This window comes from Enhydra lutris, unplaced genomic scaffold, assembly GCF_002288905.1.
Source record: "Enhydra lutris kenyoni isolate GAN:26980312 unplaced genomic scaffold, ASM228890v2 scaffoldscaffold13, whole genome shotgun sequence".
Taxonomy (NCBI): Eukaryota; Metazoa; Chordata; class Mammalia; order Carnivora; family Mustelidae; genus Enhydra; species Enhydra lutris.
Window position 1 is genome coordinate 20,005,304 of NW_019154097.1, and position 24,464 is coordinate 20,029,767.

General features: G+C 50.7%; 3 protein-coding genes across 5 annotated transcripts in view; 1 reads left to right on the forward strand and 2 right to left on the reverse strand.

Annotated features, from left to right (window-relative positions):
• Positions 1 to 674: 674 nt before the first annotated feature.
• On the reverse strand, positions 675 to 15,996 carry LOC111146046 (aminolevulinate dehydratase). Of its 2 annotated transcripts, XM_022501422.1 has the most exons (12): positions 15,923 to 15,996; positions 9,928 to 10,113; positions 8,966 to 9,016; positions 8,402 to 8,498; positions 7,931 to 8,066; positions 7,746 to 7,829; positions 7,568 to 7,656; positions 7,235 to 7,290; positions 7,049 to 7,136; positions 6,877 to 6,963; positions 6,216 to 6,345; positions 675 to 5,614 (listed from the first exon to the last, which is right to left on the reverse strand). In XM_022501422.1, exons 2-12 carry the CDS (start codon positions 10,038 to 10,040, stop codon positions 5,553 to 5,555), a joined length of 993 nt encoding a protein of 330 aa, XP_022357130.1. In that variant the 5' UTR covers positions 10,041 to 10,113; positions 15,923 to 15,996; the 3' UTR covers positions 675 to 5,552. The 2 variants fall into 2 exon arrangements, with proteins under 2 accessions (XP_022357130.1, XP_022357131.1); XM_022501423.1 differs by lacking the exons at positions 8,966 to 9,016; positions 15,923 to 15,996 and having other exon boundaries at positions 9,928 to 10,102.
• Positions 15,997 to 20,463: 4,467 nt separating this feature from the next.
• Positions 20,464 to 23,082, reverse strand: LOC111145676 (DNA polymerase epsilon 3, accessory subunit). 2 transcript variants are annotated; one of them, XM_022500764.1, is made up of 4 exons: positions 22,780 to 23,082; positions 22,607 to 22,677; positions 22,260 to 22,378; positions 20,464 to 21,985 (listed from the first exon to the last, which is right to left on the reverse strand). In XM_022500764.1, the coding sequence occupies exons 1-4, from the start codon at positions 22,843 to 22,845 to the stop codon at positions 21,813 to 21,815; spliced, it is 429 nt and encodes a 142-aa protein (XP_022356472.1). In that variant the 5' UTR covers positions 22,846 to 23,082; the 3' UTR covers positions 20,464 to 21,812. The 2 variants fall into 2 exon arrangements, with proteins under 2 accessions (XP_022356472.1, XP_022356471.1); XM_022500763.1 differs by having other exon boundaries at positions 22,592 to 22,677; positions 22,780 to 23,078.
• LOC111145674 (chromosome unknown C9orf43 homolog) overlaps positions 22,669 to 24,464 on the forward strand; it is a 34,242-nt gene continuing 32,446 nt past the window's right edge. The window contains exon 1 of the mRNA XM_022500761.1: positions 22,669 to 22,694. The gene's annotated coding sequence lies outside the window, so the exon portion shown is untranslated. The remainder of the gene's footprint in view (positions 22,695 to 24,464) is intronic.

Below are 24,464 nucleotides of genomic sequence, written 5' to 3' on the forward strand. Positions count from 1 at the left end.
GATGAATTCCTGCATGTGGAATCCCTGGGTCATGAACTACACGTATGTTCAGCTTCAGTGGACAGGGCCAATTTTCTGAGGTGGTTGTGCCAGTAATGCCTGAGTTCCTGTTGCTACACATTCTCAACTGTTGGCATTGTTTCTTTTTAGAACTTCAGGCCCTCTGATGGATGTATGGTGGTATCTCATTGTACCTTTTTTTTTTTTTAAGATTTTATTTATTTATTTGACAGAGATCACAAGTAGGCAGAGAGGCAGGCAGAGACAGAGGTGGGGAAGCAGGCTCCCTGCTGAGCAGAGAGCCCAATGTGGGGCTCAATCCCAGGAACCTGAGATCATGACCTGCGCCGAAGGCAGAGCTTAACCCACTGAGCCACCCAGATGCCCTGACTTTTTTTTTCCCCCCGTTTTTTTTTTTTTTAAGATTTATTTATTTAGATGGGGAGAGAGTGAGCAGGAGGGGTAGAGGGAGAGGGAGAATCTCAAGCAGACACCCTTCTGAGCATGGAGCCCAATCCAGGGCTCAACCTCTTAACCCTGAGATCACAGCCTGAGCTGAAACCAAGTTGGACGTTGAACCCACTGTGCCATCCAGGGGCCCCTCATTGCGGTGTTAATTTGAATTTCTGTTGACTAATGGAGAGAATGCTTTTTCATATATGCATTGGTCATGTTTTCATTTATTTTTATTGACACAAATCGCATGAATACATCCTTGTTAGATATATGATTATAAAAATGCATCTGAAGCTAAGATAACACATGAAAAGCTGAAGTCCCCTTAAAACTGATCCCTTCCCCGGGTTTGAGCACTGGGCATGGAGTTTGGAGACCTGAATTCCAGACTTGGTTTGTCATTGGCTTGTGTGAATTTGAACAAGTTCCCTTTCTGGGTCTGTCTCCCATCTTTACAATGAGTGTTGAGTGTTGGACTAGACATCTCTGAAGACCTCTTTGATGTTCTGACCATTGTTTCTGTAGAGGTTACAAAACTTCATGTGGTGGGGAAGCCGTTTGGCCTTATCTCCATCCTACCCTTTTCCCTTCGTAACTGAACCCCTGAGTTTAGCTGAGCCCATGGCTGCCCCCCTAGACTCTAGCTCCCAACACTCCTTATACAACTAGGTGTGGCCATGTGACTAAGGTCAGACAAGAGCATATGGACAGAAGTGTTATGTGCAACTTTCGGGTTGTGACCTTACAAAGAAGCATCATACCCTCCACTTGCCAATCTCCTCTTTCTGCTGACTGAAGAGAGGAGCTAATGGTGGGAACTGGACTTGCCATCTTTGACCACAAGATGGAAGCCAAGATGTGTTGAGGAGGACAGAACAAGGCAGGACCAGGACCAGCACACCATGTAGCTGACACGGTCTGGACTGCTTGGAGAGAAACATTTCCCTCTTAACTATCATTATTTTCGCTTGTTACGACTTACTGAATTTGAATCCTGACTAACACAGAGTAACTGGGGAATCACTTTAAATTGACCAGGTAGGGTTTTTGAGAAAACAATGAGGAAGCCACAATCTTAGCAATAAAAACGAGACTGCCACACAGATTTGGGGGAAAGGCACTCCAGGAAAAGGGGATCTGCAAAGCTTGGAGACTCCACCAGACTTCTGTGTAATGAGGTAATGAGGCAGACCTGGTCAGTTATGGTGCCGTATCTCACAGGCCAAGGATTAACAGTGACTGAAGAGGCTGGTCATGTGACCTGAGCAGGGCCAGTCAGAGACCTCCAGACATTTGTCATGAAGACAGGAAATGATCTTTCTTTGGGATTCTAAGTCATAAAGATCATGTGGCTGTCAAGTGGTAAAAGCCCATCTTAGAATAAAGCCAAGCTGAGACAAACATGTAAGAACTAAGAAGGGACCAGCCTCCATGACAGCCTATAGCCCTAGACCCCACCACACCTGACCTTGCTGAAGTCCAGTTATAAAGACAATCATTTCCTTTTTTTGCTACTGAATTGGATTTCTGCAACTTGCAAAATACGTGGAATGACAGAATATGGGGTATGGCCACTCACAGGCCCTAATTCATGGAACCGGCAGAGTCCATGTGGGGTATGGGGCAGGTCAGGATTCCTCCTTTCCTAGTTGGGAAATTGGTAGTAAAGTGGTGGTTAAAATGCCTGTTTGCTGAGACCCTCAGCTGTATGCCCACCGAGGCTATAGTTTTAGGGGTCATAGTAAAAAAGTAAGGTCGGTGGAACGTAATGGCTATTTGTTGTGGCCTCCAGGAAGGTCCTATGAGACACAGACAAGCTACTGTCTAAGCAGGCACATCACAGGGAACTAGTCAAGTCTCACTGAGAGGCCCTGAATGCTCCCCAGTTGTCTGTGATGCTTGGAATTCTGAGAACATGCCTTGCCAACTGCGGAAGCTCTGTTCTCTCTGCACAAGCATAAAATTACCACTAGTGAGAAGAGGGCACGCAGCAGGAGACAGGGACTGAGGAGGAACTAGATCCCCCAGGACAGCCCACACCCTTCCAGCTTGCCTGCCTGGCCATTGTCTCTGTACACAAAACAGGGGGCTGGAACACTGACTGGCATTGCCAGTGACAAATCCGGACTCCAGAGGACGCCACGTCACACAGACCATGATGCCTGAGGCATTTCAGCCCTTGGTATACCCCATTATAACAGCATCATATTAGGTCCCTAATTTGGCAACCGTTTATTGGGAGATGGTATGGCACAGTGGTTAAGTGTAGAGTTGAAGTTGAACTATGTGGGTTCAAATCTTAGCTCTGATGGCTCAGTGACAGGGTTCTGGACCCAATTCTGCCATAAACTAGTTGAGGGGCCTTAGGTGAGTCATAAGCTCTCTAGATACAGCTCCCTCATTGCAGACCCAGGCTAAATTTAGGACTCCCACTCTACCCTCTTCCAAGCTTTCCCATCTTAGTATATGTCCTACCAGCCACCAGGACTCAAGTCAAGTTCATCCTTCCCATCTAATCTACCTCCTCCCACCCGAAAGTCACCACTCTAGTCCAGGTTACACATTTTCCCATCTGCACTTCGCCAGTGCTGTCAAATGTTTTCATAAAACACAAAATCAAAGTGAGTTGTTCCACTGCTTAAAATCCTTCAAATGGCTTTTCTCTTGGAATAAAATCTGGAAAGGCTCCCCATCTTCCATAAACATGGCTTTTGAGCCCTGCCTGGTTTGGGCCTGGTCTCTCTTTCCAGTTCAGGCCATCTCTTCCTTCATCCTTCACTCTGCTGCAGGCACATCTGCTTTGTGTTCTTCCAGCTCATTCTAGAGAGTTCCCTCTGCCGGGAATGCTCTTAGCTTGGCTGCTCATCCCTCAGGTCAAGGCTTAAATGACAGCCTCTCAGGGAAGCATTTTCTGATCCTTCAAACCCAGTCAGGTCCTGGTTACCTCCTTCATAGCACCTGTCATCCCGTCACTGGTGACACAATCTGCCTCCTGGTTCTCCTCAGGGAGACTCCTCCTCAGTCCACTTAACGTTTACTTCTGGGGGTCTGGTCACATGCAGCTGTCTGCCTCCCATGGGGTTTATACCTAAAGAGCAAGGTCTGTCTCCTCTTTATGCCTACAAGAACCAGGCTGCACATTACCTTGGCAATGATGAGTCTGGGATGGCCCTGAAGAATCTTCCCTTCCACACTAACCAAAAATGAGCTCAGGAACCAGGGGACCGAAGGGCCAGGAGACAAGAAGCTAAGCTAAAATGACCAAACATTCTGGTCTGGTCAGAGCCCTGAGGCCCATCAGTGGCTCATCTCCAATTAGTGTTGGGCCTCCTGGTGGGAGTTCCAGGCTCAGGCTCCTTGGAAGGTGAAGCTTTATGCCTCTTCAAGCCCTGATTTTGACTGGCTACCTCCCCAAATGCTGAGGACAGGGTGAGACCAGGTCCCCAGTTAGCTGCAGCTCCGAGGAAGACAACAGGGAGTCAGAGGGGACTGGTCTCACTAGAGCTCTGCTGGGGGTTAAGAACTCTACATTTTAAAATGGATTGTACTGCTTAAGGTCGGACTTGAGCTTGCTTTGGCCCTAGATTTGGGATTTGTCACTCTGCAGGTGGGCCCTTTAGGTAGGGCCTTAACTTTTACTACGGGAGACATGATGTGAGTCTTGGAAGAAAGCACTCATCCAGGGGCTCAAGCCAGAAACCCATGAGGCCATCCTTGTTTCTTCCTGTTCCCTGGACTTAACAGTTCGGGCAAAACTTGCTCATTCTGGCTCCAGAACATATCCTGAATACATCTACTTCCTCCTCTCCCCACTGCCACCCCAGTCCAGGCCACTGTTGATGCTCTGTGGGGTCTCCAAGAGCCTCCCAACCAGTCTCTTTCTTGCTTACCCTTCCCTTTTCGCACAGCAGCAGAGCGTGAAAAAGTGGAACACACATAACTTCTAGTTAAGAATCCTGCAGATCGTTTTCTACCTAATGCCAAGACCAAGCTTCCTACAGGTAGGCCTGCAGAGCCTACCCTTCCAACCTCCAGTCCTATCAACCCCCCTCTGCTTCCTCACCCTGCTTCCAGAAGCTCTGCCAAGCTCCTCCCACCACAGGACCTTTGCACAGTTTGTGTCATTCTTGTGGCTTCTTCTGCCTTTCCCTCTGCTTTCTGGAAGGATCCTTTCTCGTCCCTCAACCTCAGAGAGGGCTTCTGGACCATCCTCTCAAGAGACACCCTTGGTTGGTTATTCTGTCAAGCCCCTTTCTTTCCCTCAAAGCACAAATTACAATTTGTAATTGCTTTGTTTTATTGTCATCTGTCTCCCTGTTCTCCCTGCAGTGATTCCACACAGACAGACAGGCTGAGATCCATCCTGCTATATCCCAGTACCCAGCACTGTGTCGAGGCACCGAGCAGATGTTCTCAAAAATTCTCTTCAAGAGAAAAGCCTTTCTGGCTTCTAGTTCTCCAACAGTCAGGAACTCTCTACTTGCTTCTCAATTTTGATCCTCAGGCAACGTTTCTGCTCATTAACAAGTAACTCTTCTTTGGGTCTATGGCTGAGAACAGAACAGGAGAGCTCAGGCAGCCTGCCAACATGGGCCTGTGTGGGAATCACCTTCCAGTGTAATCAAGGCACATCTAAACTCTAAACCTGGAGATGTCATTCTAGGCCTCTGTCCCGGTGCCCAGCTCTGGTGCCAGAGGCCTCGGGGTTTCTGGAGCTTTTTATGATACAAGACGCCACTTGCTCTCCTCTACCCTAATGCTCCAAGCCCCTCTGTGAGGCCCCACCAAGTCTGAGCCCTTACCTCCTGGTGGCTTTCAAGCTGAGGCCACACCAAAAGGAGGAGCTGGGGTAGTGGAGGTGAGCCTCAGGGCTGAGCCAGGGGAGGGATGGGGAAGGCTGGGAGAGCCCAGAAGGCTCGTGTGGTGAGAGGGCGCAGGCTGGCAGAAAGCCCCCAGGGCTGCTGGGTGCTGGTCAGCACGGGAGTAGGAAGAGGGTGTGAGGGCAGTTCTAAAGCAGCATTTACTTTGGTTTTCACATCTCCAATGCCCCGGGACCTTTGAACAGTTCTAGCTATTGGTCTTGTGCACGGCCGCCATCACTCCTCCTTCAGCCACTGCAACAGCTGAGGCGTGTAGTAGGTGATGATGATGTCGGCACCTGTGGGGGGACAGAAGCAGGAAGCGGGGAGGGGCCGGGCATCAGCTCTGGGCACACCTTCAGGGAGTCCAGGGCCAAGGAGGGGGCAGGCGGCTACCACGAAGAGGCACAGCCCACGGGCGTCACAACGTTAAGGCTGAGCCCGCGTGCTGTGTGACCCTGGGCAGGTCATTCTCTCTTGCTGGGCCTCAGTTTGCCAATGTATAAAACACAGAGTGGGAGGAATGAGTAGGTCGTTAAGGGCCCTTCCCATGCTGCGTGCACGCCAGCACCACTGGCTCCTGTCTGTGGAGTGATGAGCATATGCCCGTGACACGTATCATCGCCCGCAGTCCTCCAGACAACACGCCTCGGCTATTCGATCCCCGGTTTGCAGACAAGGACACTGAGTGCACGCAGCTGGCGTGGCTACGGTCTCAACACCAAAAAAGTCACCGAGGGCTCTGCTTTCTTCACTGCTGCACGTTTGCTCCTGCAGCTCCACGGCCCCTCCTGGTACTTCCAGGCACAAGACTCCAGGCTGTCTCATGACTTTATTTCCCCACAAAGTGCCCATCAGCCCCATGACATGGGTCAGAAAACCCCGGCTCAGACTGTTTACCTGCGCGGCGGAAGGCGGTCATGGCCTCCAGAACAGCAGCCTTGAGATCAAACGCCCCGGCCCGGGCTCCGTGCCACAGCATGGCGAACTCTCCGGAAACGTGGTACACGGCAAGAGGGAGCTCAGGGTGCTGCCGAAAAGCAGGGGTGGGTGGACAGGTGGGACCTCCGGAGTGTCCCTTCCGCCTTGCCCCACCTGTGAGCCTCTGGGGCCCCGTGCTCGGTGTCACTACTGTTGGCAGCCAGGCCCAGTGTTTTGTTTTTTTTTTTTTTTTTTAAAGATTTATTTATTTTAGAGAGGGGTGGGGGCAGAGGGAGAGAGAGAATCCCTAGCAGACTCCCCACTGAGTGCGGAGCCCAATGCTCAATCCACTATCTTGAGACCATGACCCGAGCCAAAACCAAGAGTCAGATGCTCAACCGACTGAGTCCCCCAGGCACTCCAGGCCTCCCCACTCTTGAACTGGGAAAGCCCAGTGGCTCAAAGGCTCTGGCCAGCCCTGGGGCAGATGCCCATAGTGGTTCCTGGGCAGGGATGCGGTGGTAGGATTCCTGCTCAGGAGCCCAGGGAGTCTGTGGTCTCTGAGTCTGAGACCCCAGAGCCTGCGGACAAACTTACTCCTCTCCCTGGGCCCCGGCTTCTCTCTGCTCTGCCTGCTCACCTTGTCCTTCACCTCCCGCACGATGTCCAGGTAGGGCATTCCGGGCTTCACCATGAGCATGTCGGCTCCTTCCCGTACGTCCCGGGCCTAAGGGTTGAAATACTGTGTAGGGAGCACCCAGGAGGCAAGATGGGAATGGCCCAGCCAGTGGGCTCAAGCTCTGGTCACTCACCACTGCTCGGAGGGCCAGGCCTCGTGCTCCCGGTGGCAGCTGGTAGCAGCGGCGGTCTCCAAAAGCTGGGCTGGACTGAGCCGCGTCCCTGGGAAGAGGAGGCATCAGTGAGGGGGTGGGGGGTGGTCCAGCTTTGGGCGAATGGGTGAGGGGTTTGAAAGCAGACCCCTGCCAATCCCCACTCACCGGAAAGGTCCGTAGAAACAGGATGCAAATTTGGCACTATAGCTCATTACTGATACCTATGGGGAGACAACGGGGGTCAGGGTTCAGACATCCCAGGGTGGAGGGATGGGGGGAGGAAGGTTGTATGCTGGGAAGCAGAAGGCCTGTGGTCTAGTCCCATTAAAGCTCTGGGCCTTGATTTTCCCATGTGAGATACGGAGGTTGAGATGGATCTCAAAGACCCCGTCCAGGGCTGTTTTCACTTCCGTGACTCTAGGCAGGCGTAGGGGCAGGGATGGTCCAGACTCTCTCTGTGCCTTCCCCCCGACCCCTCGCCACACTCCCCCCCCCTACCCTGTTGCCAAGTCCATGCGCCATCAGGGCCTCCTTGATGGCTTCCACGCGTCCATCCATCATGTCCGACGGGGCGACCACCTGACATCCTGAGGGGCAGAGGGTGGCCTTCAGAACCCTGGGAGCCTGCTATCCACTCTGACCTGGAGTTCCTCCTCTCTGACCGTGGCTCACTCACCTGCCTTGGCGTAGGCCAGTGCCACTTCTGCCAGCCGCTGGCGGCTCTCCTCTGCCTGGAATGCCCCATTCTTGCTCAGCAGCCCTGCAGGACAGACAGCTGGCTTTGGGGGAGCATCTCAGTCCCTGGCCCATCCCCCCCAGAGGAGGACTAGGCAGGATGGGGGGTGCAGGGAGGGAGCTCACCACAGTGGCCATGAGAGGTGTAGGGGCACAAGCAGACATCGCAGGCCACCAGGAGGCTGGGGAAGGTCTTGCGCAACAGGCGGATGGCTTCGATAGCCGGGGAGTCCTCAGAGTCGGCTGCAGAACCCCGCTCATCCTAGTGGCAGGGGAAGGACAAAGAGGTACGTCTGCTATGTGAGGCCCTAGAAAAGCAGGGGCCAGACCTCACGGGGACCAGCTTCCTGCACGAGGACGCAGTAAGGACTGTCCCCATTTTGCACAGGGCACTTGACCTGTCCAGTCAGGGTGTCACACCCCTACTTAGCTTTTTGTCCCTACACGGGTGCTGTCATCAGACAGGGGCCATGTCCCCTCACCCATGCCCCAGGGCTAGCACAAGGCTGTAATGAGGCCACTGTCAGTGCGTGAGCTCAGCTCACCCTCACCCGACCCTCCCTGTCTTCCTCTCGAACTCTGCTTCTGATTCTCCACCTTGGGGACCCTGCTGGGGACTCCAAAGACCAGGACGCAGCGCAGGCCCTCTTCCACCAGGGGCTTCAGCATCTCTTCCAGCCGGTTCACCCCATACCTGTGTGGAGGGGGAGCAGAGGGGCTGAAATGAAGCAGGTGGCAGGCAAGGCTCCCCGCACCTCATCACCCCCCACGCTGTTAAGAGCCAAGTTGCACACGGCACCAGGAGGGCTCAAGTCTCACAGTACAGAGAGGGGTGGGAATGCACCCACCAAACAGATGGGAAAACCGAGGCCCCCAGAAGCAGAGCTATGGAACTTAGCTGTGTAAGGTTCTTACTGAACTCCCATTTGCAGCTCGGCTCTCCTTTGCAAGGGACTCTGCTATGACATCTCTGGTGATGAATGGGTAGCTCATTCCTTTATGTGGCTGCCTCTTCTAACTGTGACCCTGAGAAAACTCTTTTCTCTATGGAGCTCAAGTGAGCTTCTCCAGATCTTCTACCTCTTGGGTCTGCTTCCTGGCACCTCCAGCGGGAACTCTCTCCCTCCATCCTCCCCTGGCCCTCCCCACCACATCTCCTACCTGGCCACTCCTGGGAGGCTGTCGATGGGCTGTACATCATCAGGAACATCCCTGCAAGAGCGGGGGGTAGGGGTGGGCTATGGACTGGAAGCTGTGGGAAGGGCCAGTGGTGAGGGAGTGACTGGGAGGGATGGCTGGGGAGATGGGAAGGTGGATGGAAGGAGGAGGTTGGGGTCCAGTGTCTGGTTCCCTGCCTGGCCAAGCCCAGGGCCTGAAATAATAGGAACAACAAGAGTGACAGTGACAACAGAGGCAACAGGACCGAAAGAACACTAATCATATGAAGGAGTCAAGTGGCTACGGACTTGGGGTTCTGAAGCCAGAAGGCCCTCTTTGCCTGCGATCCCAGCCACTTTCTGGCTGGGTGACCCTGGCCAAGTTGTACCATCTCTTTGAGCCTTGGGCCCTTCATCTGTCTTTGGATGGGTTCGTTCATTCATTCAACAAATGCTGAGCGCTTATGATGCACAGGTACTATTTACTCTCTGGAGACACAAAGTGAACAAAATAGACACAAATCCCTGCCCTCTTGGAGAGGACAGTCTAGGGGACACTATCCATACTTTCTTCCCATGACAACTGTCAGGACTGAAAGACAGAATCCACGTACGCTGCTTAGCACAGTACTCGGTATACAGCAAGCGCTCAGTGTCAGCCACTGCTATTATGAATAATCATGACTGCCGCTGTGGGCACGTACATAGCTCTTTGCAATCTACAGAATGCCTTCTCAGCTTCTGTCTTCTCGCAAAAGCTCAGGATGGCAGGCCAGGGTTACAATCCTTATTTTTCAAACGGGAAGACTTGAGATCTCTTCAAGGTTTGTTTGGTTCTGAAGACTGTTGTCCTGAACTCACTCTCTCTCTCTCTCTCTCTCTCTCTCTCACACACACACACACACACACACACACACACACACACCCCTGGCAGATCAGAGGCCTGGACCATTCCTGGGGACTCACGTGACAAAGATGGGGTAGATGAGATTGGAGGCACTGAGGGGTGTGGCGGCTGCCTGCCAGGTGCGAAGCAGCGGGTGGAAGTAGCCGCTGTGCAGAACTGATTGGGGCTGCATGGCGGATAGGGGCAACGCGGAGGCAGGCTGCTGGGCACTGTGGGCTCCTGGGGCGTCGGCTGCACGCTCAGGTCTGGGGTGAAGGGGCAGAGAGCAACAAGAGGCATGTGAGACACGGCCCCTGTCCCCAGGAGATGGTCCCATACCCCGCCTGTGCTCCTCCCAACTCCTCTCTCCACCGCTCTCTGGACAGCGCTGGCCAATCCTTGCTGGTCTGTGACAAGGTTAAGTACAGGAAGGGACATAGGCCCTTCTGGAAACTTTCTTAGCTATCAGAATCAAATAATCTAAGATTTTAGCTTGTATTTTTTATGGTCTCTTTTTCTAAAATGACATTTCTCTAGCAATTCAATACATTTTTATTTTTTATTTTTTAAAAAGATTTCATTTATTTATTTGACAGAGAGAGAGATCACAAGTAGACAGAGAGGCAGGCAGAGACAGAAGGGGAAGCAGGCTCCCCACTGAGCAGAGAGTCCAATGTGGGGCTCGATCCCAGGACCCTGAGATCATAACCTGGGCTGAAGGCAGAGGCTTAACCCACTGAGCCACCTAGGTGCCCCAATACATTTTTTTTTAAAAGATTTTATTTATTTGACAGAGAGAGAGCCAGTGAGAGCAGGAACACAAGCAGGAGGAGTGGGAGAGGGAGAAGCAGGCTTCCTGCTGAGCAGGGAGCCCAATGTGGGGCTAGATCCCAGGACCCTGGGATCAGGACCTGAGCCAAAGGCAGATGCTTAACTGACTGTCTCACCCAGGCGCCCCTAATACAATTTTTAAAAAATATTCTATCAAAAAAAATCGATCTGTGATGGGTTAGAAATTAGTATGAGAAGCTGACACTTAAACTTTGTTCATTCCATGAAAAATGTGTGTGTGCTTGGCAGGAATTTTAGATAAGGAGCAAGAGAAAAATCGCCGATAATTCTACCTCTAGAGAAAAGCACTGTTAACACCTGGTACAGAGACTTCTTGTACCGCACAACACACACTAAGAGGATTAAATAGCACGGGCCTGACAGACAGATAGACCCCCTAGAGGGGGACCACAGGCAGGTTTTTTCCAGCCTGAGCGTCCCCTGCCGCTCCCCAAGCACCAGCCACACTTGGCCACTCTCTGGTTCGCCCCACCCCCCCACGCCCTTTATCCAAAAGGTTCGAGCTCTCCTCTCCACCTCCTCACCCCTAACTCCTATCTGGTGCCCCCTTCCCTCTCCTGCTGAAGCTTCTCTTGCCCAGATCATAATCTCTCTTACATAATAGCTCTCTGTGCTGCAGCGTTGGCGGTATAGTGGTGAGCATAGCTGCCTTCCATAACAGCTCTCTGTGGATACATTTCAGCTCATTCCAGGAGACAGAGCTTCTGCAGGGCATGGTCCACAGTGAGCTCATTCCTGGACTCCCCTGCCCCCCAACCCTGCCCACGGGGTAACTATTTAACTACATGAAGTACAAGACAATGCACCCTAAGTGCCAAACAAGCGAATGTAAGACAGAAGGAAGCTGGGGCGTGCATGTGTTTCTTGAGCACCTACTGCGTGCCAGGCCCTGCCAGGCACCCGTGCACGCGAGTTCGAGGCCCTACCCGCCTGGGCAGGTAGGGCTGCTGGAGGCTGTCTCAGACAGGAGCTGCCCCAAGTGAACCATGAGTCCCAAGGCAAGTTTGGAGGTTGGAAGAAGCTTGTTGGATGAAGGCCGGGTATGGGAGGGGTGGCTTCAACTTTGTTTCTCAGATGAGTGGGTTCGGCTTGGCAGAGGAAAAGGGGAGAGTGTTCCCTCAGGAAGGGAAGAAAGGGGGCCAAGGTGGGGAAGGAGGAACAGGCCGTGGGCTACTGTGAGGACTGAGGAGGCAAAGGTGATGTGTGCACCAGGGAGGGAGGGGACAAGAGGAGGCCAGACTTGAGGACAGGGAAGATGAGGAGGGGGTGGGGGAGTGGCCTGCTCAGGGCCTGGCTTTAGGAAGATAATTTTTGCAGGGAGAGCAGAGCTGAGCCAAGGAGCACAGACACTAGAGTAGGAGTGGGGAGGGGAGGAAAGGGAAGGGCCATCGTAAGGCAGCCAAGAGACAGTCTCTTGGGGCAGAGGCTCTGAGCTTGTGTGACCCAGAGGGCAATGGAGACAGAGACAAGGCAGGAAGAGGGTGGTTGGGAGCTGAGCTTCTGGAGGTGCCTGGGGAGATACCCAGTAGCCAAGTGGGGGGGAAAGGAGCCACCAGTGTCTCCTTGTATGAATGGGACCTCAAGGCAAGGACTTATTCGAGGTTACACTTAGTGAGTTAAGAGGCTAAAACAGCAGGCCTGTGAGCCTGATGTGTCATCTCCCAGGCAGGGAGTGGGGAATGGGGGTCCCCTAGCACACTGATAAGGCCTTTCTCTCCAGTCTCTTCGGCCCCTTTAGCGCCCTCCCAAGCAGCTCAGGGGCCCATTTTTATCCATCCTCCTCCTTGGCAGGGCTGGTGTTATCAGGAGACACACAGGGACCCACCCTCCTACCACACCCCCCTCCCGGCGCCAGCCACATCATCTGACACAGAGGCAAGTCAGGCCTCCCCAAAGGTGTCTCAACCCCCAGATGAGCATTCAGTCATCTGGGAGACAGAAAGTCCTGAGTGCCCATTTTGTGCAAGGTTGGTGGTCGGGTCTGCTAGGGGTTAGCTCAGCTCAGAGAGGTTAAGTCCTTTGCCCAAGACCACACAGTTGGTGAGCAAACGAGCCCGAAATTGAATCTGTTCTAGACAATGAGTACAGGGTCTTATCTACCATACCCCATAATCCTGATGACCACTTGGTTCCACAAGCATCTCTCTACCTCTATTATCCGCCTTGTGGGTGGGAGAGATGGAGAATACACGAGAGAAAAACATACTGTGACGTTATGTGCTGGGCACTGGACTAGGTACTTTTAGATTTTATTAATCAATTAATTTTATTTATGTGACAGAGATCACAAGTAGGCAGAGAGGCAGGCAGAGAGAGAGGAAGGGAAGCAGGCTCCCTGCTGAGCAGAGAGCCCGATGTGGGGCTCAATCCCAGGACCCTGGGATCATGACCTGAGCGGAAGGCAGAGGCTTAACCCACTGAGCCACCCAGATGCCCCAGGACTAGGTACTTTTATATGTATTATCTCATTTCACTGCAGAGACCGTTCCAACTTTCAGTGATAAGGAAATGGAGGCTCTGAGAGGTTAAGTGACTTGCTCCATGTCATTTTGGAGAGTCAAGTTGGATTTTGAACATGCCTCTGATTTACTTCCCAGAGAACAACCTTTATAGCAGGACCCTGGCTTCTGGAATCCAAAGCTGCATTCTAGTGGCCTCAGCTCCCCATCTGTTTTAGAAGGCTGGGCAAGCACAGGCCTCCTGCTTATCAGAAGCAGCAGAAGAGGGCTGCCTAGGAGCTCCGCAGCCCCAATTTTACCATGGAGGTGGGAGGGGGGCAAGGGAGAAGGGTGAGAGTGAGAAGGAGGCTTGATTAGGGCAATTCTACTTGCATCTGTTTAATTTTAGGGTTTAGGGAGAGATCTGCTTTGAGAAACGGCTGTCAGTGCTGAGAAAAATTTTAAAACGTTGAAAATCACCAATCCTGTTCATCTCTTAGATTTTCAAGTGGAAAATGAGGTGCAGAGAGGCAACAGGACTTGTTTGACATTGAGCGGTCAGTCACGTGCAGAGCTGGCCTTGACCATGAGTCTCCTGCCTTCTAGTCCAGTGCCCTGTCACCTCAACCACACATAGTCATTCTGTTACAACAGGCACTTAATAAATAAAATAAAAAAAATGGCTCCCGAGCCAGAGATACCTGTTTGCAGAGCCAAATCCACGCCAAGGCTCTGCTCTGCAAACAGTCCCTCAAGACTGGGAGATTTCCACACACTTGGGTTCGGGGGGCATTTCTTCCAAGTTAAGGGAGCCTCCAAGCCACAATCCTGTGACACCTCACTGAAGACAGCAGCAAGTCACCATGGGACCCAGCACCTATGCTCACCCACATGAGAACAGGTTAGCTTAGCTGGAAGGCAGGGCAGGGCGGTGCAGAAAGAACCTTATTTCGGGGTCACACAATCCCACGTCTTTTCTGTGCTTTGTGACTTTGGGCAAGGCTGCTGGCCTTTCAGAATCTTTATTTCATAATCTATAAAATGGGAATGATATTATCAACTTGCAAAGCTGCGGAAATCAGATGAGAGATAGGAGGTACGTGCCTGGCATCAGGTAGCAGCCCAGTGAACATGTAGCTATTTTTATCACAAGGAGCAGAAGGGAGCTGGAAATATCACCCCCTACCCCAAGTCCACACAGCTGTGCCTTCTGCTCCACTCCCAGGAGGGAGAACTTTCACTCAAACCTGCACCGCCACAGGGTCTTCCCAGATATCTCAGGTGGGGTCCCTGCCTTCCAGCAGCTTCTGTGGTGAGAACTAATCTGGATAGATGCAGAGGCAGAGGGGTGGACTAGATGCTATCTATGGGAGGGGCCTGTGTCTCCAGCGATCAAGCATGGCTTCGTGAGAGAGGCAGGTGTGCAGAGTGATTATGAAGGTATCTCCTTCCTTAGAAGGCAACTTCCCCAATCTGGGAGTAACTACGTTGGGCCCCAAGAGCTGCCACTGTGGGAAGGAGGGTTAGAAGGAGCTGCAAGGCCTGAACGACACCCCCGCCCCCCCCCCCACCACCACTATCATGCTGCTCCCTGCTGAGGATTTCAGAGGCTGTGCTCTTGGTGCAGACGGCTGGGAGCTGCTGCCAGCTCTGGAAGGCCCAGCTGCTAGCTGGGGAGGAGGCAGTCAGGAGGGCCACCTATGGTAGAAGGTGACCAGGGCTGAGAAATCCAAAGCCCCAGAAGGGCCCAGGATAGCAGCTGTCAGGCAGTTCTGAAAGTTCTGAAAGGGGACCAACTAACTTCCTGAATCTCTACCCTGGGTCTGCCCCAATGCTAGATACAGCGGTTAAAGAGAAGCGTGAGACCCAGGCCTTCACCTAGGGCTTTGAAGAGAGAGCCCAACCTTTTCTGGGTTTAGCCATCTGGAGCTATAGGGAGAATCTGCCAGTTCCAGACTCCTAGAACATCCTAAGAGGATCCTTAAAGCTTGTTGATTACATCATTGAAATTGATGGTGAAACTGGTCTCAGAGAAAGGCAGACACGAGCTCAAGATCAGGCAAGAGGTCAGCAGCAGATCTGGGGCTAGAATCAGGGTCTTCAGAAGCCCAGTTCTCGGTACCCACCTTGATACTTCAAGTAGATTTCAAAGCTGTGCTTACCAGCAGAGGTGGGCTTGTGGAGAACTCTGGCTGAAAGGGGGGTAGGGGAGGAAGGAAACAGAATGTTGACTCTGGACTTGGCTGCAACTGGCAGCCATCATGATGGCTAAGCGTTTATATAGGTTTTGGACTCTGCACACGTGTGTTCAAATCCTGATTCTGTCACTTTCTAGCTGAGCGATCTGTTTCTGCACCTGGTAAACGGCGACTTGAACGGACCTCAAGGTCTGCTGTAGACTTAATGGGCCAATGGATGTGACCTATGTTTAAGTCTAGCACAAAGCGGCTGTTACTGCCTCCACGTCCCTCCCCCGTCCTTCGAGGCACTTTGGGCTCTGTACTGATGGAGAACGCCCTAGGCGTCTCCAAGGGATTGGACCCCAGAGAGGGGAGGCAGAGCCGAGAGCCGAGCCCCCAAACGTACAGCTACGCGGGGACCCCAATCCCGGCTGCAGCAGGACAATCTAAGACTCCAAACGGGGGCTCCACAAGGACTCTGTCCCCGGCTGCACCGCCGGCGCTTCAGGCGCGCACGGCACGTTGGGACCTGGGGACAAGGGACTCTTGGTGCCACAGTCCCCTCCTCCAAGTCCGCCATCTCCCCTAGTCCGCTCCCCACTCACCTGGTTCCTCAAGGGCTCCCAGCTGCTGCTCCCGCCACCACTGTAGCGCGTTCTACTCTCCCGGGGCCCACGTGGGGGCGGGGCGGCTCACCCGGAAACAGCTCCCCCCCCTTGCAGCACGCCCCGACCAGCGTGCAAGCCACACCCCCTGCGGGCACTTTGCCTGCGGGCTGGTCTACTCTGGCCGCGGCTCCGCCCACGCCCCCTCGAGGCCTGGCCAATCGGGTGTGTGGAAGGGCGGGCGGGTCCGCGCCCAGCCCCTCTAGGGGCCAGAACTTGAGCCGCGGAAGGCCCACCCGAGCCCACGTTGGGGCGCAGGGGCGGTGCGGCCGGCGTCCCTGTGAGTCTGGCTCCGAGACGATTACACTCTTTGGCGTCCTCCTCTTCCCAGCCTAGCGCATACTTGGCGGTGGTTAATTGTTGAAAGAATAATCGGGTGTCAAGGACATTAAAACAACACCTTAATGCCTAACACAATAGCTAAGTTCATTTTTGCAGACTGAGTATTTTAAAGCTGTTGAGTTCAGCACCAGGCTGCCTTCCAGGTTTTCAGAGAAAATTAATTCCAGAGTAATTACTCAGGGCCAGCTCTGTGCCATGGATTGAGAGATGTGATATGAAAGACTCCGGAAAAGCTCTTGAGTCTGATAGGGGCATCAAACCGACCTAGGATGAGTACAGCGCAAAATTTGACTAAAGGTCTGTGCAGGATTTGGGCGGAGTCTGTGCAGGGGCCGGAGGGAACTGGTAAGGCTTTGGGGTTTGGTGACCTAGTAGTATTGGGGGGTGAAGTAGGGGTGTAGATCAGTATCCTAGCTGAGGAATGCCTTTATAAAGATGCATCAGGGATTGGAGAAAAACTGACTCTGACTTGCTGGAGGCCAGTGGGCTGGTTATTACACTTCCTCTAAAATTTTATTTATCAAAATTGGTACTCCAAACCTGTTTTATACCTCTTTATATTTCAAGTTAAGGCGGCACAAAGGCTTAATGCATGCTAGGGAAATATGACCTGTGTAATTTCCAGCTATTAGAGTTCTGATCTGTGGTCAAATAAGGGAAATGGTGGAAATGAAGTCATATTTTTTGTGCGTTTGAGTCAGGGACAGTACCATGCGTTTTACATTCACTTATTTAATTTTGATGACAACAATGTTACTATCCTCATTTTACAGACTGGGAAGACAGTCTCCAGGGAGATTAAATAATTTGCCCCATGTCACACTGGACTTCCTCTGCAATGCCTGCTAGTAGGTTCCTTCAACTCATAGGGGGAGTTTGGATTCCCTGCTCGTTTCTTTCATGACACCTGTTCCATCTGAGTTTATTGGTAACTAAGCGTAATTAGGACCATCTACCTCAGAGAACCCAAAAAGAGTGAAAAATTTAAGAATGCTGCTGTTTGGTGTAATGTTTTTCACGTTTCTCTTATTCTTGGCGGAAAGACCTGTTTCCATTCTCTACCCGACCCCAAGCTGTTGAAAACAATTTTACCTTTGTCTCTCAGTCTTATCCACAAAAAGTATTGTGAATGCAACAATATGAATAAATCTTAAACATTATGTTAGGCAAAAGGAGTCAGACCCAAGAATACATATTGTATGATTTTGTTTATATGAAATACAAACCAGGCAAAATTCACTTGTGCCGTTGGAAGTTAGGATAGCGATTACCATTGGGAAAGACAGGAAGTGCCCAGATGGGAGGCCACAGGGGCTTATTAGGGTGCTGGTCATGCTGTTTATTGATCTGAGTGTGAGTTACATGGATGCCTGTGCAAATTAATCAAGCTCTACATTTATCTGCACCATTTGGTATTTATACTTTAATAAAAAAGTGAAAAACCAAACAAAATAACCCACAAAATTAAAAAAAAACTACTGAACTATTATGAATGCTTCCCAGGTAGATATAGGGCATTGTGCTAAATGCTCTGAAGTGTATAAAAATAGAGATGAGGGGTTGCCAGGGGCTAGAAGGAAGAAAGCATGGGGAATAAGTGCTTGACAGGTACAGGGTTTTATTTTGGGGTGATGAAAATGTTTTGGAACTAGATAGAAGTAGTGGTTGTACAACATTGTGAATGTGCTAAATGCCCTGAATTGGTCATTTAAAAATGGTTAATTTTATGTTCTGTGAATATCATCTCAATTAAAAGATCAAATTGGGGGGTGCTTGGGTGGCTCATTCAGTTGGGCAGCTGACTCTTGGTTTCTGCTCAGGTCATGATCTTAGGGCTGGCATCGGGCTTCACACTCAACAGGGAGTCTGTTGGCGATTCTCTCTCTTCCTCTCCTTCTGCTCCTCCTCCTGCTCGTTTGCTTGCACTCTCAAAAAAAAAAAAGATTTTATTTTTTTGAAATAGATTGAGACAGATTTTGACACAGGTTACACCAAACAGCAGCATTCTTAAATTTTTCACTCTTTTGGGACTTTTTAAAAAAAAAGTTTCATTTACTTATTAGAGAGAATGAGAGAGAGAGAGAGAGAGAGAGCAGGAGAAGGGGGAGGGTGGAAGGAGAAGCAGACTCCTTGTGACGCGGGACTAGATCCTGGAACTCCAGGATTATGACCTGAGCCAAAGGCAGTTGCCCAACCAACTGAGACACCCACAGGCCCTCAGATAAATTAAAATCTTAAAACAATAACAACAACCACCCTGATTTAAAAGAAAAGATAAAATCGGCTCACTGAATGCAATGTAGTATTCTGGAATGGCTCCTGGAACAAAAAAGGGCGTTAGCAGAAAACCTGGTGAAATACAAACAGTTTGGTATGTGGTGGTTTTTTTTCTCAGGTTTGACGAATGTACTGTGGTTACGTTAAGACATCAACATGAGGGAAAGCTAGGTGAATTGCACGGGAACTCTCTGCACTCTGCAACTTTTCTGAAAACTAAAATCGTTCCAAAGTAAAAAGTTCATTAAAGAAAAAAATGAGAAGCAAGGCCTAGTGCCACTAGAACAGGATCCTAGCTTTCATAAGTTAGTGGTAAGATCTTGAGCAAGTCACTTCTCCCTGATGAGCCTCAGTCTCTCATCAGCAAGAATAGGATTAGGCTCCAAAAGTAATTTCTTTTTAAGAAGATTTTATTTATTCGTTTGAGCGAGTGAGAAGGAGTACATGTGCACAAGTTGGGGGAGGGGCAGAGGGAGGGGAAGAAGCAGGCAGACTCCCCACCAAGTGGGGAACCCCATACAGGGCTAGATCCCAGGACACTGAGATCATGACCTAAGCCAAAGTTGGGTGCTTAACCAACTGAGCCACCCAGATGCCCCAGTAATTTTTTTTTTTTGCTAAGTAATCTTTATACCCAACATGGGGCTCAAACTTACATCAAGATCAAGAGTTGCATGCTTTGCTGAACCAGCCAGATGCTCCTGCAAACATAATTTTGCATGGGTAAAAATGGTAACCTTCCCACTCTCCGAATCCAGATCAGAATCTCTAGGCCTGAAGGGCTGTGGCTTATAAAAGATGATATTTTTGCCTTAACCTAGTAGGCAACATTCAAAAACTTCAGATACCACTATAGGAAAGATAAAGGTGTGCTTGGAAAAGACTGGTTGATAACCTCAGATTCTTCCCAGTTTTTTTGTTTGTTGATAAGAAGTCGCTACACCCAAGGTGGGGCTCAAACTTACCACCTCAAGGTCAAGACTCACAGGTTCCACCAACTGAACCAGCCAGGCACCTCCTAAATTTTATAGTTTTAAGTTGTACTTCCCACTCTCAGGAAACATGGTTTTCTTAGGTAGACAAAGTTTGGGAAGACGTAAAGCCATATGGAGGGAGAGTTCTTTCGGGATTCATTGACAGGAAACTTAACAATGAAGTAGAAACAGACTGGAGTAGATGAGAAGGCGAGCCTCCTCAGACAGGTTTTGCATACCGGGTCTAAGTATGGATTTAATGGGAAGCAGTGAGGGACTAGCATATAGCAAAGTTCCAGGAAGATCTGAGCGGCAAATGGTACACAGGGGAAGCTGGGGCAAGCAGAGATGTAGCAGGAAATAGCTCAAAGGAAGCCACAGGAATCAAGATGGGACTTGAGAGCTTAGCTGAGTGGTGCTTATGGGAATTAAGAATGGATGTTTCTGTTGTGGAGAAGGGAAAAGCCACCAGATCTAATGACTATTGGGGTTGCAACTGTATGAAATGTTATTTATAAATTCATGATTTGAAAAAGTTTTGTAGATTAGAGGTAATACAGCATTGTAGTTGACATCATGAAGGTAAAGGTAGTTCTCCTTGACAGGATTTCAGAGTTCATACTTGAAAGCATTTAAACAGTACAGACACATAGTAGGTACTCAATAAACGTTGAGTCATAGAGCAACTAGTAACGCAGAGTGCCCAGCAGAGACACGGAAAGCTCTTGCTGTGTGTGAAGAGCGGCATCTGCTGGTCATCCAAGGCAACGCAGGATCCCAGATTTCCAAAGATCTGGCTCAGTCCACATTCTGAAAACTATATACAGGGATGATCAGTGTATCCTCCCCAAACGCCTACCATAAACAAGCAGGATGAAGCAGGAGTCATTACTTTTAACAAGAATGTTCTTTATTTGTACAAAGCATAATTTTCCTCAACATTCTTCACTCATTTGTCAACAAAGTTTTGACTGTATTCATTTAACAAATTAACAGTGTCAAACTACACACATTTGACTACCTGTCACCCTCCAAGCGCTCAACTTAGAGACAAACAAAAAAGTGCTCGGAGCACCAAATATCAAGAAAAAGAAAAAAAAAACAACTAGGAGAAAGGTCAACAGAGTCACTTCAGAAGCAGTTAAACAGGATGGTTTTTTGCGGTGAGGATTAGATTCCTGAGCACCATCAGATTTCTGCACTTTGGGACGTTAAGCAGTTTATCAAAGTTCCTGGGTTGGCAGACGTGAGAAACGGAGGGAGAGAGATAGTGGGAACTGGGAACAGAGGAGAGGCAGAAGAGAGGAAAGGAGAAGCACACAGGGAGAAAGTTGTGCCTAGAAGAAATAAAGTTTGAAACTTGTCATGAATTGGAAGAATGAAAAACGAGAGCCACAAGCCTGGGAAATGGACTACAAGAAGAGAAAAGTCTGGAATTTTATACCTTCCAGGAGGTGACCATAAATCCTAACGTCATATAGTGGTAGGCAGTGAGGTGCACCTAAGACTAAGCCATCTTTTGTTTTGTTTTGTGGTAAAAGTAAGATATTGGCACACTTGCTTGACTAATTCCATTCTACACGGCTGATTTAAAAGCATATGTGCCCAGAGCGCAGCCACTCCAGCAGGTCAAATGCCTATCAGGCAAGACAGAGGAGCTCCGAGCCAAGTGGGTCTGGAGAAATAAAAATTCTATTAATGTTCCTGTCAAGTGAAGAGACAACAGATTTCATTCTTCCCCCGTAACCTTTTAGTAGTTTCCTAAAGCTAAACACATTCTGACCACTTTAATAAGCCAGTATTGCCAAATCTTGTACAATCAAAACAGGCTGAGCATGCTCAAAGCCCCAACTTTTTCTGAGCTTTGACTACCTCCGTGATCTGGGACACAGAAGGCGGCATGGAAGTCGTTACTCCTTTTTGGGGGGATGTTAGGAAGGGAACTGGGGCTCAAAAACCGCCTAACCATATAAGTAAACAAAAGAGATCAAATTGACTAATCAAATTAGCCACTCAGAATCCCTTTTGCCAAAAGTCATTACCTTCAAACGGATTCGGCAAAATGGGATTCCGCTACTCTGATGGAAGCGCTGGTTTTGATAATTTTAGTCAGTTTTTATTTTGATCTTCTCAGGCTCTTCTGGCTGAGATTACTCTTCCCAGCGGGGAAAAGGTTCTCACAAACATACCACACTTCAGGGTGGTACCTTCCAAGGTGCCACAGTCTTCCCGTCCCATTAGTTGTCCACTTCCTCCTCTTCATTCTGTTCCTCTTCTTCCAGCCTTTCCTCGTCTTCCTCATTGTCCTCATCCCTGCTCTTGTCTTGCTCTTCTGCATCTGTTTTCTTGTCTTTGTCCTTCTTCTTTTGCTCTGAAGCTTCCTTTTTGCCTTTCTGCTCTCTCCTATATGCTGTGAGGAGGAAGGTGGGGGTGAGGGGGCAGGGCTGAACCCAACAGACCATAGCAGCCAACGCCACCGAAAGGCTGGGGCAGAGAAGAGCACATAACCTGCTCAGCATCACAGATCAGCTCTGAGGCGGCACCACCTGAACTGATTCTGAGTCACATCCAGTACTTGCTTCCTGTTCTTACAAGGACGCAAGCTGAGAAGACTCAGGGCTAGGTGAGCAGGTCACAAAGGATGAACATCTTTTACTTGGCTCTACAAAGGAAAGGGTCATTACCTTCCAGAGCTTCTTTCAACGGGGTAACGAACCTCTGGAACTCCATCTCTTCCATGGCCGAGAGCACGTCACTGGCATTCAGGGTCTTGCGTTTCCCTTTCATCGCGAAGTTGTTAGCACTAAAAAAAAAAAAAAAAAGATGAAAGGCCGTTGGGGGCCTGTCAGACCCACTCTTGTCCCGTAAGGGGTAGGAAGGGGGCACCAGAGAACCCTCCGCACTGAGGTAGAGCACAACTGTCGGGGTTTGAGGGATTCCAGACCGGGGGGGGGGTCTCTGCGGCTCCCTTATGCCCCAGGCCCAGCTAAGCTCTGGCTCGCTCAGCCCGCCTCACCACGAAGTGGCGTACAGCACGAAGACGCTGGCGGCGCGGGAGATGGCGCTGCGGGCCTCCTTGGAGATGTTGACACCGTCCGGGAGCTGTGAAAAGAGCGTGGGTGAGTAAAGCTACCAGCCCAAGACCTGCTTCCCCAGCGGCCAGCCCGTCCGCCCCTGGCCCATCCGCCAGCTACAGCTGCCCACCGCTTCCTTGATAATCCTGGTGATGACGGCATTGGGCAGGTTTAGGTCCTCGGGCCTCTCCGCCATTGCCGACGGAGCCGAGGCCCGCGCCTCCGTCTCAAGCCTCTTCCTCAGGCCGCCACGGCGTCCGGACTTCCCGCGTCGCCACAGTCTGACCCAAAGCGGCTTCCGTCCCGCCCCACGTCGCCCCCACTGTGTCCCATAGTGCACCGCGCGCCATAGCCGCCTTCTTCACCCAGCCCCGCCTCCGCCTCGAGTCGCCCATGCATCCAAACTTTCCACGTCGCAACGGATTTGGCCCTCCCGGGCTTCCGTCCGATCCCACCGGGACCCAGCGAGCATCCCTTCCCAAGCTCGTTTTCTCCCTTTTTGCCTCCACCACGTCTGGAGACGTCGCATCAGCTCAAGTATGGCTCACTGGAGCTTCCGTCCCTTCCCCACAGTGCTCTGCGCCGCTGCCTGGCAACGGCACTTGCCAGGCGGCTAGCTTGGGAGACGGAGGCGTGGACTGAGCGGACGGGGCGGGGCTCCTTCCGACGTAGGGCGGGGGCGGGATCCCACCACCTACACCACCTCTTCTAGGTGGCGGGTGGCGGCGGTCTCGTTTTCCCGGTGGGTTTGGGCTTTCCGGCAGTTTGGCTCGGACCTTGCTGGCGCTGCCCGCCGAGGCCGAACTCTTTTTCACTTCAGGCTTCTGGAACGAAGCGGGTATATTTTTTCAGTTCTGCGGGAACTGACGTCCATCTATCTTTTCACACCTCCCAACTTCGTAATAGTCGCATTAAGGATAATTGTCGCCTAGAATGGTTAACGCAAACTCCTTTGCCAGTACAGCGCTAATGCTGGTGACAGGAATGGGCATGACTAGACCTCGGGCCTCAGTTCGGGCTGGTCAGGTAGCGAAAGGGCAGCAAGCAGCTGGTTGTAAGGATAACGCGACATTGCATTCCATTAAAAAGCAAACCCTGTTAAAATTGTTTTTTTAGTTCGTTGACTTAATGCATCATACGTCTCAGTCAAAAGCATTAGCATGGTTTTGCAGTGGCTTTGGAGTTGTATCATTTTCATGTATGTGGGTAGAAATTGTCCTTAACCCCACTGAGCATGAATGCTTTTTTTCTTGAAACATACTGTCTTGTGTCACCCTTAACTTTCCTGCTTTTTATTTTTATTATTTAAGATTTTTATTTATTTATTTGACACACACACACATACACACACACACACACACACACACACACACACACACACACACAGAGGGAACACAAGCAGGCAGAGTGGGAGAGGGAGAAGCAGGCTTCCTGTGGAGCAGGGAGCCCCACGTGGTGCTGGATCCCACGACTGTGGGCTCATGACCCGAGCCACTCAGGCGCCCGTTTCCTGCCTTTTTTTTTTTTAAAGTATTTACTTATTTTGAGTAGTTCTACAGGCAACGTAGGGCTGGAGCTCAGGACCAGAGATCAAGGGTCACAAGCTTTACCTTTTGAGCCAATCAGGCATCCCAATTTTCCAGCTTTTGACAGGAGATATGAGTACAAATTCTTCCCTATTAGGAGAAAAACAACAGCAAACATGGTGATAAAGGGCAACTGAAACTGCATTAGTTAGCGATTATAGGGTTTGGTGGGGGAACTCTCCATTTGGAGAAAACAAGTCTGGTTTAAAGATACCAGGAGACACTCCCC